Genomic DNA, 17,429 nt, shown 5'->3' on the forward strand with positions numbered 1-17,429 from the left:
TACTGTATATTGTCTCTTTTCTGAGATGAGCAGTCCTAAACTATTTAACTTCTAAGATTTTAAATTAATTTCTTAGAGGATACCATGTGCTCTTACCTTCGTCTTTTCTAATCTTTGTTGATCCTCTCTGTGCCAGAGGCCAGAAGTGCAGAGAGTAAACTAGGAATGGGTGAACCGTGGATTTTTATGATGCTGAGCTGATGAATAGACTTACAGATTGTGATTCACTGTAGTCACTGATAAGCAACATAATTTTTTACACAAACCTGTGACTGGGTTTCCCTGTGTGCATTAATTCACACTTACCAACACTGAATTTCACACACAAACATTTGTGCTATCCCTCCCATCTTTGGGAAAGCACATACCCTAACTATCACCTTAGAGAAATAACACTGTGGTGGGTATCAATGTAGATAACACCTAATGTTATTATAAACTATTTGAACTAGAAAAAATGACAAAAAGTGATGAGTTGACTTCAGGATAATCTCTGGCCCTCTCATGTATCAGCATATATGTAGCCAAACAGACAATGAACCCAAAATGGAACGTAGTCAGTCTAGGGAACATTCATGAAAGCACAGCATCACCACCACTTGAGCAAGGTGATTGTCCTGCTTTTCTCCATGCTGCTGTGGCCTTACCTTGCATCCTGGGTGCGACAATGTAAGAAAGACATGCAGTTGTTAGAGAACACCCAAAGGAGCACTACAAAGATAGTGAAGTGTGTCGAGGGGAAGCTTTATGAGGAGCAGCTGAGGCCCCTTGGTCTGCTCAGCCTGGAGGAGACTGAGAGGAGACCCCAGTGCAGTTACAACTTCCTTGTGAGGGGAAGCAGAGGGGCAGGCACTGATCTCTTCTCTCTGATGACCAGGAACAGGAACCAAGGGGTTGGCCTGAAGTTGTATCAGGTGAGATTTACGTTGAATATCAGGAAAATATTCTTTACCCTGAGGTTGTTTGGGCGCTGGAATAGGCTCTCCAGGGATATGGTCACAGCACCAGCCTGATAGAGTTCAAGAAGTGTTTGGACAATATTCCTTGGCACATGGTGTGACTCTTGGGGATGGTCCTGTGAAGGCCCACGAGCTTGACTCGATGATCCTTGTGGGTCCTTTCCAACTTGATATATTTTATGATTCTATGATTCCATCACAACTGACTCTGACTGTCTGTTCCCAGATTCCTCCAATGCCCTGCACCAGACTGAGGGTGGGTCAACCTCTGACTGCTAGGCTCCTTCAGAAATGCATAGAAATTTAAAAAAATATATGTATTGGTGCACCTCTTGCATCAGGAGAAGGACTCGAGTTAGCCAACATCTCATTAAAGTATTGATACTTTTCAAACTTGTGTGAAGTGTCTATGATAATGCCAACTTCTAACATATATATGTATCCTGTAAAGAAATGTGAAAAAAAAATTAAAAATCCACAATAACAATGAGAAATAGATGAATTTTATTTCATAACTTGGTTTCCTTGACCACTGCTATGCTCGGAAGTTTTTTCCGCATGGCAGGTAAAAACACAGGAATGAATCTTAAATCATGTACTTTTTTTTCCGTTTATTATTATCATTATATTACAAAAAAGTTCAAGAACATTCATAGACTAAATTTGTATACTGTCATAAAAAACAACAGCAAACACAAACACTCCTACCAACCCTGAAAACAAACAGAAGACTTTACATTCTTTTCAGTAAAATTACATTAACCACATAATAATGCTTATAAGTAAGCAAGTTGCCCAGGGCCCATATTCCCCAAGTTGTAGAGAATATGGACATGATCTTCTCAATAACTTCACAAATTGCAATGTATATTTATATGTATATATTTATATGTATTTGGATGTCAACTTACACTTACTGATCAAGGAGGGTAGAAGTCATTATTCTTATGGTGCTCCAGAAGGATGTATTTCCAGGATGAAAGAACAGTATGATGGGCCTCTTTTAATAATAATTTATTCTATTCCTCTCAAATAAAAACTCTCCAAGACTTCACAGTATATTCCATTGGACTCGAAGGACTGGTGTTAATGGGTGCATTTTTACATTCCTTTCTCAAGGAACAATCTCACTGACCCAACAGGAGTTAACTAGAAGCTAGTTAATGAAATGGCATGAAGTGTCATTTCAAATGAGGCATCCTTCCTGTTCCTTTTAAACATATTCAGAAGAGAGATGAAGGGTTATGAAGGGCTGCATGAGTTTGGAGAGAATATTTTCAGTCCATTGTGAGCATCTTTTTTCACTTGAAAAAGGAGCAATTCACCATTTTTCAAAATATAGCAGTTGATGTCCAAAGTGCAAGGTTTCTGCCCTCTTGGCTCTATTTTGTGTCAGTTATAGTTCAGGCACTTTGCAGCATATTTTAGGAGGGACTATGCACTTGAGGACCATGTTCAAGATAAAACAAAGTCTACATAAATGTAGGAGAAGTAAAGGCTTTCAATGTAAAAATATTTCCATGTTCAAAAAAAAAAAAAGAAAAAGGAGAGAGATTCCAGTATAAACTTAAAAAAAAAAATCTGCCACAACAAAATGCAAAAAACAATTAAACAATTGTGATAGTGAGAAAGCTGGAATCATGTGAAAGTGAATAGTGAAGGGTAGCTTCCAGGCAAGTTGATGGGAGGGTTTGGGTAAGTTACGTATCACTAAGATTTGCTTTGTACTCAGAAAATGTGCCGATCAATTAAAACTAGCACTGTGAAATGCCACAAAGCATTGAATGTTCACATTGGCTTGTAAACAGTAGTGCTAGGTCAACTCACATTTATTCTATTCCAAAAACTGACAATACTTTGGCAGAAGAGAGGACATTCAAATATCTCACTGTGCATGTTGTGGTTTTCCACCCTCCACTGTGAAGAAATTCATGGTAATTAGTGATGTAAAATTGGTTTTGAACCATGAGATGCCCAAAGAAAAATGGCAAATTTTAAGGGCCTTGGGGGTTGCCTATTACTTAGGCACAGGAGCTCAGGAATCAGTGCAGCATGACATGTCTCAACCAGCTATCTACAACATTGCAGACGGCTTCCTCCTCACTGTTGGATGGAGTCGAAATGCAGCAAAAGGATATTGTGTATTTTTGTCTTGCTTGTGAGGGGGTCTTGTCTGGTCTTCTCAGGTGGTTTGTGTCTATCCTCTGTCAGTGAGAGTCAAATGTAGGTAAAAAGCTGTAAATACTACAGGAATAACTTCTCTTTTTTCTGTCCCCAGTGCATGTTCTGCAGCAGTTGTCTTTCCAGGCATGCAGGCAGTTGTTGCGAAGTGAGAAGGATTAAACATGGCACACAATACGCAAACAAACTGTAGAAAGACATTTCAGAGGAGGGCTCCAAACACAGGACTGCTCAACCTACCTGCCATAACTTATTTTCAGGATGTTTTGTACAACTCCCATTCTCAAGCCTTATTTTCATCTTTCTTCTCTCTTCTTGCCTGCCTGAAAGAAGTCTGTTTCTGACATCCGGCTATCAGGAAAAGTTTTCATCTGGCTTCTGCTGGCACAGAATGACTCTCCAGTCTGTGGTTGAATTTTCATTTAGCCAGTTGAAAATCTGGTTTATAATCTACACTATCTCTGTAAGGAAGAAAACATCACTCCCCAGGCACTATGTAAAGTTAAATTCTGCTGAGGGGGATGGTTCTTCTATGTGTAGCCTTTTCACATTGGTGAAAATGACCAGTTGATACTAACCCCATACAAGCAGCATTGGTACTGTAATAGGTTAATCTGGGAAGGCCTGTTACTTTCAATAAAGTGCTCCCCATAGTCCTGAGAAATTAATAACTTCAAGAAGTGCAGCTGTATTTGCAAACATTGTTAGCTTTCCTTTCATTGTATGAGATGTTTTGCTGTATAAGATTGAAATAAATAATAATATGAGTCAACCTAGCCTTTTCAAGTGTCAGTGTGGTTTGACTGAAAAGCAGTTGGGTGATTTCACAGTGGCTCTGCATTATGCATTAATGGTAAAATACCATGCTACTTTTATTCTTTCTTTTATAAAAATACAACAACAGAGAAGGAAATATAATCAAAAAACAAAAACAAAGCTTAGCACATTCTTTAGAAAAACAACTCTGTTACTCCCAAACCAGCTTTGGTGTATGCTCTAATTCATGTACAGTAATATTTCACATTCACTGAGAATTGAAAGTCTTTGGTTAACTGTAGTACAACCTGAGAGTAACTGTTCTAAACCTATCCCTTGGTCTTATGCAGCAAGGCTATTTCCAGGCTAACCCTGCCTGATTTGCTTCAGTGCCTTCTTGAAGAAATTCAGTTCCTTTAGCACTTCCATGACCAGAAAATCCTGAAATGCAATTTAAGTACAGTTTGAGTTCTGTCACTGAAGCAAGGTATTTTCAGCATGGCCTTTCAAAAGGAAATGTTTTCTGTATCTACTCCTGAGTTTCACAGGTGTCTTTCTTCTGGGAATATCTAACACTAAAAAACACTTTCCTGCCTTTGCAAATTGATCCTTACTCCCTCTAACCCATCCATGGGTCCACTTGACATCGATCTGGCTGACATGGTCCTGCCAGAGAATAAACTTTCCCTTCTGGTTTCCAAGCTGTCGTTGAGCGGTACCATAGGGCGAAACAATTGCATGAATTTCTGGTAAAATTCTCTCGATGCAAAATAATAAATGAAGGGATCTATGCAGTTGTTGAAGCAACTGAGGCACAAGGTAAGCTTGTAGGCAGGGTACAAACTGCGGTTGTAAAATAGGCGGCTGATCATATGTGCAAGTAGGATAAAGTTATTGGGGGCAAAGCAAGTGATGAAGGACAGAAGGACAATTATTGCCAGGTATATAGATCTAGTCTTTTGCTTATTGCCATATCTGCTTGATGTCTGAATTAGCTTCCTAATGATACCAATGTAGCATCCAACTGTTATAACAAAAGGGATCAGGAACAGCACAACAAATAAAGTGAGGAGAAAGGCTACCCAAGCTGCAAAGTTGGGCAGCATATTCCATTTAAGGACATCAAAACAGGTTATAATCCCTAATTCTTTCACTTCATAGGTCAGGTCTGTAGTTTCTAGTGGGTAGAAGGCTAGTAGCAATGCAAACCACATAGCTAGGCAGGCACCCAAGGCATATCTTTTTCTTCTCCACTTGACCGACTTCAAGGGGTGTACCACACCCATGTACCGCTCCATGCTGATAAAGGTCATGGTCAGTATGGAAGAATACATGTTGGAATAGAACATCACTGTCACAAGGCTGCAAAGAGTCTTGCCAAATGTCCAGTGATTGCTTCGGACGTGATAAGAAATCTGGAAGGGGAAACATAAGGCCAGCATAAGGTCCGTGATGCTTAAGTTGATCATGAAAATAACAGAAGGTGTTTTGGGTTTGATGTGCCAGCAGAGCACCCAAAGGGAGAACAAATTGCCAGGGATGCTGATCACAGCCACTACTGTATACACAACTGGGAGGGTGATGGAGACTGTTTTATTCTGGAGCATTGCCAGTGTCAAATCATCCAGGTGGGATTCGTTTTTAACCATTTTTCATAAGTGGATTGTTGATCCCTGTAAGCCAGCTGGATCATATCATGAACACTTGGCTTGAAAACCTAGAGAAGAAATGTCAAGTGAGAAAAACAATATGTCAAAGCAGAAATTTAGGACATGAATCATGTATTAATCAACTAAAAAAATTCTTCAGTTTGATAGATTTTCCTTGAATGCACTCAATCCATTAAAATTACTTTCTGAAAATCTTGCCTCCCTTCAAATCACCAATCTGACTTCTTCCTATTTTGGAGCAGCTAGATTTTCCCTGGTGAATGGTTTTCTGATGCTTAGAATCACAGAATCATTTAACTTGAAAAAGACATCCAAGATCACGGCATCTTTGAGCAAACATCACCATGTCAATTAGATCATAGCACTGATTATGAAGAGCACCTGGGTTCTTCTCCACTGGGCAACTTCCCAGCCACTCTGCCCCAAGCTTGTAGGGCTGTGTGGGGTTCTTGTGACCCAATGGCAGAACTTGGCATTTTGCCTTATTGAACCTCACACCCTAGACCTTGGCCCATCAATCCCTCTCACATGGATTGCTCTGTAGTCTATTCATTACGTTACTGTAACATAAGGAAAATCACATATCACAAGTTGACATTCAATTGATGTCTGCGTGAGAACACTAGTCCATGGATTGTCTGTGAGCTAAATCCATTGCATCTACTCAAGGTGTCATAACCTTGATTTCTGTAGTGCACAGTATCTTCTGACATTTCTTCCCCACAACTAAACTGTGATCCATTTCAAATAAGGTGTGGATTTTAATTTTTTTTTGCTTTTTTTCAATTTAGGGAAAAGAAAATATGCATTCAATGACTCTTGCTATATTTATAATATAAAAAGAATATAAAGAAAGAAAAATGAGAAGCAGTGACAGATTGCAATTGCTTGGACTGGTTTACAGGCTGGAGAAGCTCTCTTCTACCAAGAAAAAAATACCATTGAGCTTCAGTTTCTGCAAAATGTAACTTAGTTTAAAATGTCCTGTTTGCAGCGGTCTTATTTGCATAATCTCTAATTCTGCAAGATTACTTTCAGTTTTGCAGTCTGCAAAGCAGACCCATGCTTTCACTGTCTGCTTTTCATAGATATTTCTTGGCAGATGCAATAGCTCATGGTTTAGTGTATTTATTTTAAGCAGCATGGAAGCATTCAGCAGCTGCAGGACAAAACTCACACCTCAATGTGTGTGCTTGCTTTCCTTAAACTGTGAGTACAGGGAGGCAATTTCACAAAAGTACAACATTGAAAAAGTGAAGAAATGGCAACAAATACCCAGAAAGGCAGAGGATAGATATACAGTAAGTTCTGCAAAGAGTTACAATAAGGGCTGAAGAGGTGCCAGGCCAAGTCAGCCAATAACTGTGGGCACATCTCTACTACTTAATTACAGGCAGAGAGTGGGTTCAGACACACTCCTGCTTGTGGACTCTCATCACCTGCATGGTTTATTCCAAGCACCTTGTTGCAAGGCAGCCCTGCTGTAGGAGATTAGGTTAAAAAACATGTTGGTATCACTTAACCTGGTATCTTGTTTAAAAAGAGCTTTAGTTTGTGTGCTCATAGGCCATGAGCAGTCCAACCAGTCAGTCCTCAAAGAGCTCATCCCACAGTGCTGAGAAACTCTATAGTTTCTGGAAATAATAATTCTGACAAAAAACTGTACTTTCTGAGAGAGGCTTTTACTGAAAAACTTGTTTTCTGAACCATTGATGATTCCTGGGACCTGGCAAATGTGAAGTCTCTACTGGAGGCTGCAGTGCAGTAAAGAGATAATCAACTGAGAAAAACCCGAGTGCAGATCCAGAAAAAGGCACAGCTACAGCAGCAAGCAGCTCAGTGGGGGCTTATTAAAGTTCTTTCTTGATCTGATATATTTGACAATAGTGCTTTAAATGTCAGCTACAAATATTCAGAAGTGGTGAGAGTGAGTATCAAGACAGTTGTATTGATTAATGTTGCTTCCAGCTGAGATGTTGGAATCCTAGATAAAGAAACAAGAAAATAGGAATTTCAGAGAAATCAGAGATGGACATATATCACGCACATGACACAGAGCAAGCGTGTTTCAGGTAGTGAAGTGATCATCATATGGACACAATTGCAAAAAGCCCTTGGAGCCAAATCTATTGCAAATGAAATTCAAATCTTATCAGGGGAGATCTATCAAGATTGGAGCTAATTCTTCATTTTACAGGCTAACTTGAAAAAGCACTCACTGTCACATAACTCTGGGAAAAAAGCCTTCATGCTCTCTATTTCAACCCATCTGTTTGTGACTTAGCATAGCAAATGTTTATTCATTAAGTCCGTTACCTCAAAAATCCTGCTCAAGTAGCATCCCTGTGTGCCTAACAACTCTATACTTCTCAATCCAAACAGAAGATTGTTGTCTATATCAGAGTTACCACAGAGCTCTAATAATGTAGAGCAAATGAAAGATATTTGCTATCACTGGCCTCTAGAAGCTACTCCTATAGAAATTACAGGTACTTGGGAAGGAAGGAATATAGGTAAAAATTTCCATTAAATCTATCACACTGGTCATAAAGCTATCTAATATGTCTCACATTTTGGTTTGTGTTAATCTCAAATGTATTTTCTTCTGTACTTGCATTTTTCTGAGAGAACATCTTGATAAGAAGGAGATAAAAAATGCATGCCTGGATGCTGCCAAATGCAAAACAGTGTCAGCATTCACGGCCTGACTAAAGGCAAATTTTATGCACTTGTGGAACACTACTTTCAGTAAAACAGAAGTGCCTCCAAATGCAGGCACCTCTTGAACTGGAGTTGAAAGACACCAGACTTACTGATTATGTGCCTACAAGAGCTTTCCAAAAATGGTATGTCTCCTTGACATCGTTTTTAGTAATGCAGGTGTCCATCACAATGAGCAGAGGAATGATGGGTGGTTCCTTTAGAGTCTTCTGCAGGGAAGAAGGGGGCATGCAAAGCACACAAGACTGATGTTGCAGGTCATTCATGAGGGCGGATAGACTCTTGGGGAAATGTGCTGAGGAAATGTGGAGTACAGAAAATCCTCCTCCCTATTTCATCTTTCCTTTTGCCAGATTCTCTGACACTAATCCTGAATTCCTTGTCAGGAAAGCCTGGACTAGAAGAAATTCCTGCTCTGATTCACCCTCACTTGTAATGATTTGCTTTTTAAATGCCCAGGTGTGTGGGGTTTGGCTGGAATAGAGCCAATTTTCTTCACAGTGGCTGGTATGAGAAGATTTTTTGGATTTGTGCTGAACACAGAGTTGACAATAGAGAGATATTTTTGTTACTGCTGTGCAGGGCTTACACAGAGCCACCACACTGCTTTTTGTAGTGCCATGCTGGCAAGGAGGTTGGGGGTACACAAGGCTGGGAGGAGACACAGACAGGCAGCCCAAAGTGACCAAAGGGATATTCCATTACCAGCATATAAAGCAGAGGGAAGAAGGAGGAAGTGGGACCATTTGCAGTGATGGTGATTGTCTTGGCAAATAAGCCTTTCATGGGATGGGGCCCTACTTTTCTGGAGATGGCTGAATACCTGTCAGCCCACGGGAAACAGTGAATTAATTCCTTGTTTTGCTTTGCTTGTGTGCATGGCTTTTGTTTTTCTTATTAAATTGTCTTTTTCTCAACCCACAATTTTTCTTCCTTTTACCCTTTCAAATCCCTCCCCAGTCCTGCCTAGTGGGGGAGGTGAACAAATGACTGTGTGGGGTTTGGCTGCTGGCTAGACTGAAACTACCACAGCAGGTTAAGCTGCTGGAACCACAATGTACCCCTCCCATTCCTGCGTCTGTTGGCATTTAGTTAAGGCTGTGTTTACATTTTTATCTGGTTCAGGGCAACTGTGTCCTTCCCCCAATGCACCCACAGCCTCTGTCTGTCTCTTGTGGTTTAATTTGTAAATGTAAGACATCAAGAGAGAAAATAATTCCTCTTTAGAGGTTTAAAATTAGACTCCTCTTACATTTTATGAGCTTTTCCCATCCAAATTCAGCTTTACAACAGAATTCAAATCAGTGAAGCTTGCACAGATTTTAAAACATCCACCCTAAGCTATGGTTTCATACACATAATTTTTCAAAATATAGTTCTGTTACATAAATTTCCCTGTTAGAAATACATGCTTTTTCTTTAATTTTGGGAGACCTATATTTCAAATACGACAGACCAATGTACATACTGAAACAAAAACTAAATAAGGATTCTTCAAGTGACATGACCCAGTCTTAGAGACATTTACATCAGTCCTCAAGATTGTGACATAGAAGGAGAAATGTTAAGCTTTTCTGCTTGCCTGATTTCTGAAACATTTAGTAGATGGATGTATATTAGTCTCATATTAAGTACTAAGCCTCTGGAGTAATGCTCACTAAATCCATGTAGGATTTTTTTTGCTGCTCTTTGTACTAACTGGCTCGTGGCACTCTGCACAGAAAACTCACTTGGAAATTCAGTGGCATCATGTTTTCATCCAAGCTGTAACCATAAGTTAAGGTGACAGCTGCTTAATGCTTTTCTGATAGGAATAGGAATTTCGTTCCCTTCAATTGACAAAAGTTGATAAATAAAACATTTAAGGTTGTACTGAAAATCAAACAGTAAAAAAATCACAAGATACGTGTTGCTTCTTTGCTGTGGAAGACGAACAGTAGACATGTCTCTATTCTTAGAGAACTGCTAAATTAAGCTGATGTGATTTCTCTCTTACATCTATTATCTTCCTGTTCTCAGTTTCAAGCACACCTGTGAAAAAGACTGAAAAGCCCTTGAGTGAAGTCAAAATGAAAATTGCCTATTTACAAAAAAATTGAGATTTGCTTTGTGATTTGAGATGGAAAAATACCTCTTAAAATATATCCCACAGCAGAAAGCCTTTCAAAACTTATTGTGTTTCTTAATTTTTGTTTCACCACCTGCCAAAGCACTATTGCATAAGGGAAAAAAGTTCTTATTTCATAAAGTCTTTGATATTGTTATACTTGTAGAGAGACACCCTTCTAGCTGAAGAATGCAGGATGGCATGTTTCAGATTACAGGTAAAACAAGCTGAAATGCAATTTCAACTCAAGTGCAAATAGATTTAGAATGAAGCAAAGTGGAAGCACAGATTTTATTGCAAGCACTTAGAAAAACCCTGTTAATAGTTTTTCATCAATGCAAGTGTAGCTGAAGAATGTATTTTGCTTTTCTTTAAAGACTGCTTTTTAGTATACTTTATTTGACATTATTTTTTTGCTTATTCAATTTGATTACAAAGCAGTAACAAGAGCTAGAGGGTTAGGATAGTTTATGTCTACCTAATGGTAGATAAAACTAGAGACAACTTGGGTGCTCTCAAGTGTTCCTGCTGGGTTTTCAACCCCTCCTGGACTATGTGAATTACTACTGAGATGAGTAAAAGCCCATAAAACAAATGCTTAATTTCTATTGTAGACTGAGTGTGAGGAGAAGAAGGTGTCAGGAAGGTAAAGAGCCAAGAGTCGATTATCTTGAGCTGTGGGAAAAGTGACAAACACTTCGATATTTTAATAAAGTAAGGGGTTTTAATATGAGAACAAGAAGAAAAAGTGCCCTTTTGTAACACATCTCAAGTCCAGTTCCTAAAGCACCATTCATGCGATTCAGAGAAACACTTTGCAAATGTTCAAGTTCACCAATCTGAGCAATGCAAATGAGTCCATCGCTGTCTGAATGTTTCCTAAACAGAACATGGGCCTTACCTAAAGGGGCTGCAGGTTTTGTACTGATGGTTCTTTCTCACCCTTGCAATAAACTTTCATGCAAATTTTAGCTGGCAATGTTACACCTCTACATCTCTAAAAGCCAAGAGTTTGGTTCACTCAGTGAAGATGTGAACATAAGTCTTCTAAGAAATTTCTTTGTACTTGGGCTTCCTTGTTCTTTTAGCCTATTTGTTTTCCTGTTGTTCTGTTCTGAGTATCATTATCACAAAGGTCAGAAACTGTTGCCAAGCCTTAGTTATGTTATCACAAAGGCAGTATTTGATGTTTTAGCTTACCTTCTTTTAAGAAGAAATACATTTGGGAAATGACACTTCTACCCTCAGTGCACTTGTATGTGCAAGTATTAATAAGCAGAGAAAACAAAACTGAAGGTGTTGAACTATCTATGATATTCCTGACCTTCCATGCCATTTAGCTTTTAAAAAACCCTGCTCTTTATTTCTAATTGTTCACCAAAGATCACTCAGATAAAGGACATAAGTAAACCGTATGTATACCTTCACTGCAAAAGCTGGCATATATTTTACAATGAAAAAGTTAAGCTATACTCATTATATTAATCAAAAACTCCTTCAGACATAAATGTCAGTCTTTATCTTAGTACACACAGTCAAAGTAAACCCTATGGTGGTTATAGCTCTGACCTCAAACCATCAGGGCAAGGTAAAACAAAAGTGTCTTCTCTCCACAAGGATTTCACATTGAGAGGTAAAAACCCCTCTCTTTTTTCAGCAAGAAAATATAGAAACATTACCAGCTTTCATGTAGTAGAGGGGTGCATACCTGTTAGAGCTTGTTAGCTCTACCATTCTAGAGAAAAACTGCTTTATTCAAAAATGAATAAAAATAATGCTGTCATTTCTGCCTACCAGGGAGTGCTTCTGTTCTCCAGCCTGACAGAGTAAAAGCAGGCACTTTCCAAGACTGAATCAAAAATTTGTTTCCATGAAATTTAAAAAATACAGATGAGAGGCAAAGAAACTCCACAAGCAAATGCTGCACCGAATTTTCAGAACTAGCTAAGTAGTAAAATTAAATGTACATATCTACTTTCAAATTTCCTGTGTCTGTCCTGGACTATGCAGTTGTGCTGATTTTAGTTCACTTGAACCTTCATCTTTTCGAAGTATAAATCAGCAAGGTCAGGATTCTCTGCTGGTGTTAGCAACATTCACCCTAATTTAGGTAAGATTTGCATGAACACAGCCACTGTCATCTGTGTCTGTGAGCCGGCTCAGAGCGAAACTCATCAATATGGTCTTTAAAAAACTTTATTTCTGCAGTAGTCAGGTTCTTGGAAATAGTAAGTCTGTGAGCCAGTATTGACAAAAACCTCTCAGCATCTGAAGTATGATTTTACAGTTCAAGTGCTACTTAGATTACAAAATAAATCAGTTTGCAGTTTTCTTTACCAGCACACAAGTCAGCCTATAAAAATGTTGTGCACAAAACCTTAGGTCAGTTGAAACCCAAGTTGTGTAACTACTGATACATTTTGTAGGCTGGTTTAAATTTCAGTAAGAGTAAGTATCCTAAAGTGGATTTGAAGAGGTTCCAATTTAGGGGCTAATAGCTAGAATATTATATATACGTTGATCTTTCCTACATAAGCAGACTTTTAAAACTTTTAAAAGCTTTTTTGAAGACTGATATTTTAAAAAATATTAGCAAAGCTAAGGCAACAGAAAAGTTCAACATATCAGCTCAAGCATTCATTCTGTAGGACACAGAGGCTCTGTGATCACTGCCCATATGCACACTCGTATTTCCCAACAGCACAAGGTAACTTTCCTCTGGGTGAAACCATGCTATCTTGCACAGGGAGGAAGAGCCATGCAAGCAGTTCCCAAAACTGCTGATTCCTGGCAAGGACCCTTCACTTAAATGCACCACAGAGTTTGTCAGATGGTGCAGAGCCATGAACAATCATGTTGTAAATCTCCCTTTAACTCCTCCGGCAGACATCCTGCACAGTGTGGAGTTATCCTGTGCCAGAGGGCACTCCTGCAGGTACCTTGGCCTTGACTTATGGCAAGATGTAGACGCATGTTCTTGTAGAACTTTGATGAAATTGCCTGAAGTCTGCCTAGCTGAAATTTAAATAACACATGAACAGGTTTCCTTTATAACTTTAGGTTTTAAATATTGTCTGTATCCAGGATTGACAGACAATGGCTTCTGGTCATCAACTACTTCCCTCTACAAGTAATTGCCTCACTGAGCTCTTGTAAGAGTCAGAGGAAAGAGTGTAATCAATCATTTCCCTTCTGACCTCAAATTCCAGGAAAAGAATTTTAACAGTTTATTGGCTCAAGGCAGTTGTGGTAGAAAATATGACAGATTCCTAACAGAGAATCCCTCAGTCCTCAGAAACTTGGTGGTCTTACACTGAATCTGTGTGCTCAAACTGCATTTTGCAGCAAACAAATATATATAAGTATACACATATGCTTTTATGCTATACACAAATATATGTGTGTATATATTTTCTGTTTGAAATCTCTACTTTCTATCTTTTCACCTCTCTTTTCTGTGAAGCTCTCTTCAAGTGTTTCCTCTCCTGATCAGTCCACAAAGGAATTGAGGTACAGTTGCTGTGTGCTCTTGAAGATTATCTTTAGAGATAAAAATTGAAAAAAAAAAAAAAGAAAAAAAGAAAAGAACCTCAGATTATGTTTTTTTTCATATTTACAGTAAGGATATGACAGTCTGTAGCTGTTAAATGATTTTGCTTATGACTGAGCCCATAAACAGGACAGGCCACGAATTTTTGCAGGAGTACCTGAAAGAATAATTTGGTGTGATATTTGGGAAATGTTTTGAGCAAACAATGTAGAGTAATTCGAACAGCCATATAACATATTTGGGCCAGAAATTGTAAGTAATATTTGCAGGGGTGTATCAAATAACTTGTTTGAGGGTGTAAGCTGCCTTCAGATGGGCCTTTTTCCACTGCTTCCACTGAGACTAATTGGTCTCAGCAGATTCATTTTTCTACCCCCTGAATAAATAGATGTGTCCTAAAAGTACTGGAACCATAACAACTGGTGACTGGTAAAAACACAGGATGAATAGTTGTTCCTCCTATTAATTAAGATCTATATGAATAGGCAAAAGTCTTTCCACAGCAGGATTTGTGTATAGGTGGCCTTTCCTGCCTGGTCATTGCTACAGCTATGGATTTATCATCCATAGAAATCTAAGTATCTATTTTAGGGTGAGTTGGAAAGTGTTTACTGTACTGGGCAGATCTCCAGTGACTGCAGTATTTGCATACGTAGTCACTTCCACAGTAAATGCAGGTGTTTGAAGCAGATTCCAGCCTGTTTTAAACATCCTGTTGATTCAGATCCTGATTTCCTGGACGCCCACAGTTGCCTGGAATCTGTCAGAATCTGAGCTAGTTCACTAAAACATAATTGACCCCTTTCACATTTGGATCACCCAATTTCTACTTTTAAATGACCAGGTCAGCTTTTGTGTGAAAATAAATTGGCACAGAACAGGATTAAATGCATTGTTTTACCTGAATCCATCTTCTTCCACCTGTGTGTCAAAGCCTACAGTCAGTTTTACATTACTTCAGGACTCAGAATAAAAATTATTTTGTCTTCTCCTGCTCCTGCTGCAGTACTTGCTCAGTACATAACATTTAGCCCTTATTGGCAGACCATGGAATGGACTGACCAATGCACTCCCCTCAGGTGCCTTCTGCAATGTTGTGGCAGTGAACTCCTGCAGACTGGGTGTTCTCCTGATTTTCATGTCAGTTTGGAGTGATTCTCCCATCAGTGCTAATGAAAACAGTCTTGGCTGAAAAATTTGAGACCAGGGGCTCTGTAGGAGCTAAACTGATGTGCACTGTGCAGCTTCTTGCATATCTTACTTATTCTCTGCTCCTGAAAGGGTAAGAGGAGCTAGATATACAGAAAGAATGAGCCTTGCTTCCTGTCAAACTGCACATCTTACTGGAAGGCTTTGATACAAAACCAGGCTGCTGGAGGCACTTTGGTATGACTGGAACTGATATTGCACTCAGGCATTCTCCTGTGCCTCTTGTCCATACCCACTGAAAATAGGTGACTGCATATATTTCAGGAGGAAAGGTGTGCCTGGCTGACAAAGGGCTAGGAGGCAGAAATGTAGGCAATCCAAGGCAGTGGGAAAGGTGAGCTCATTCCCTAGGACTTTGGACAATGCTTCCTTGCCAGCTGGCCTGAAGGGAACGGTGGTTGGGGTGCGCCTCAGGTCATCTCCATGAGGAACCTTGCACTGTTGCAACTTTTTCCTTTGCCCAGTTTCTTTTACTGCTTATCGTTACAGATCAAAATGTGAACCCTGAATTGTACTGCTGAGCTACAGATGAGCTGTATTTTTCCGGAGTGATGTTCAGCTGATTGTGTATATGGTCACATGTAAGTAGTTGCGGTTCTCTACTAGAGAAAGTTTCTTAATTTTTTAAAGAAATTGTCATCACCATTCAATAGTATTCAAGCTACATTCATGGCTGATTCTGCCTTTTAATTATGATCATATAATCTATGGAGGTCCAACGGCATGACCAGGAAGCATTTCTCTCAGAGCAGTCCTGTAGGTCTGATATTCATGCAGCACACAGAGGCAGCTTTGTGTGTTGTATGCACGGCACCTCGAAGCTCTTTGCTTCACAGGCAGAAGCAAGATCATTGTTTTCCAGCTTGTGCAAAATCACTTTGTTCGCATGTGGAAAGAACTGAAAATTGGCTTCTCTGCAAAAGCTCACAGCTTATGTTGAGTATCAATAACTGCAGCTGTGCTGCTTGTGGCTGGCTCCAGGCACAACATGGACTCACAAGTGCCTGAAGAGTGCAGAGCTCATCTGCCCAAAAGCAAAGTGCACAGGTAACAGGGACCTCAGAAACAACAGTCTACAGGAGCAGATATAACCTAGTTTTAAAAGCAGCATCATATATGCACAAAAGGAAGAGCAAAGAGTCAACATAATTATTACTTTCTTTGTGACTTAACACTTTTTTTCTTGACTTCTCCTCAGCTTGGCAATCTGATACCAGTTAGAGGTATGACTGGTAACTTACAAGAAGCAGAGATTATAAAATGGGGAAAAAAAGAAGGAAAAAATATTTCTGAGAAAAGCTTCACCTTTAGTCCAGTATCTTTGTGACTACACTAATACAAATAGCTACAACAGGAATAGCACCCTGAAACCACATCTGCTTCACTCCTCTTGATATCCTCAAGTACAGGTGAGATAGGAAGTCAAAGTTCAGCTTTTCAGCTGAACCTGGCTGCAAGTGCCATGGTATTCAGGGTTTGGTTTTCTCTCCCATCCTCTCTGCACTTAGTTAACTTAAACACATAAATAAGAGAGAAATTGGATTCTATCCTTGTTTAACACACTCTTTTTGCTTGGAGAAGCATGTAAGTACCCCAACAATAGTCAGATATATGCATTATTATAATGAATTCTTCCTATGAAATAATCACAGGCAGAAGTCAAGTGTTCTGCACCTGGTTTGTGTGGGGAGCCAGTCCAGGTCTTGCAGGCTGACAGATCAGCACCGTGGTGTTATCAGCCACTCCTCACAGTTCTGTATCACCACCAGACTCCTCACAGTTCTGTAGCACTGTCAGACTCCTCACAGTTCTGTATCAGCATCAAACACCCCAGCTAGACTCTGATCTAAGGCAATTTTGATGACTTGTACAGTTATGCTTCAATAAGATAGATATAGCACTAGGAGAGAGTTCTTTGGAGACAAAATTTGGGCTGTTAAGAGCCCTAGCGATCTCTAAGTGATGTGCTCTGAAATATTACCACATTCCTGAACTTTCAGTGTGTAACTTGACAGCAGATGCATAGAAAAACTATATAGATGCACTTAAGAATAAAGGAAATGTTTGGTGCAGATGGTGCCATCAAGAAAATATGGTTTGACCTAAACTAAAACGGGGCAATTTCTGTTACTAAAAATTAATGTTATAGCTTTTAAACTAAAAATTAGAGAGAGCCAAGGGGCACAGAAAAGTGTACAGTTCAGGATGGCACATATTTAGTGGTGGGAATGTTATTAAATCCCCTGCAATCTTAGTAAAAATGACAGGAAAAGGTG

General features: G+C 39.3%; 1 protein-coding gene across 1 annotated transcript in view; it reads right to left on the reverse strand.

The window, feature by feature from the left end:
• Positions 1–4,293: 4,293 nt before the first annotated feature.
• P2RY8 (P2Y receptor family member 8) overlaps positions 4,294–17,429 on the reverse strand; it is a 30,548-nt gene continuing 17,412 nt past the window's right edge. The window contains exon 3 of the mRNA XM_064716321.1: positions 4,294–5,613. Within this exon, the coding sequence (XP_064572391.1) occupies positions 4,472–5,545 (1,074 nt within the window). The 5' untranslated portion in view covers positions 5,546–5,613 and the 3' untranslated portion in view covers positions 4,294–4,471. The remainder of the gene's footprint in view (positions 5,614–17,429) is intronic.

The sequence above is a fragment of the Zonotrichia leucophrys genome, chromosome 1, assembly GCF_028769735.1.
Source record: "Zonotrichia leucophrys gambelii isolate GWCS_2022_RI chromosome 1, RI_Zleu_2.0, whole genome shotgun sequence".
Lineage (NCBI taxonomy): Eukaryota > Metazoa > Chordata > Aves > Passeriformes > Passerellidae > Zonotrichia > Zonotrichia leucophrys.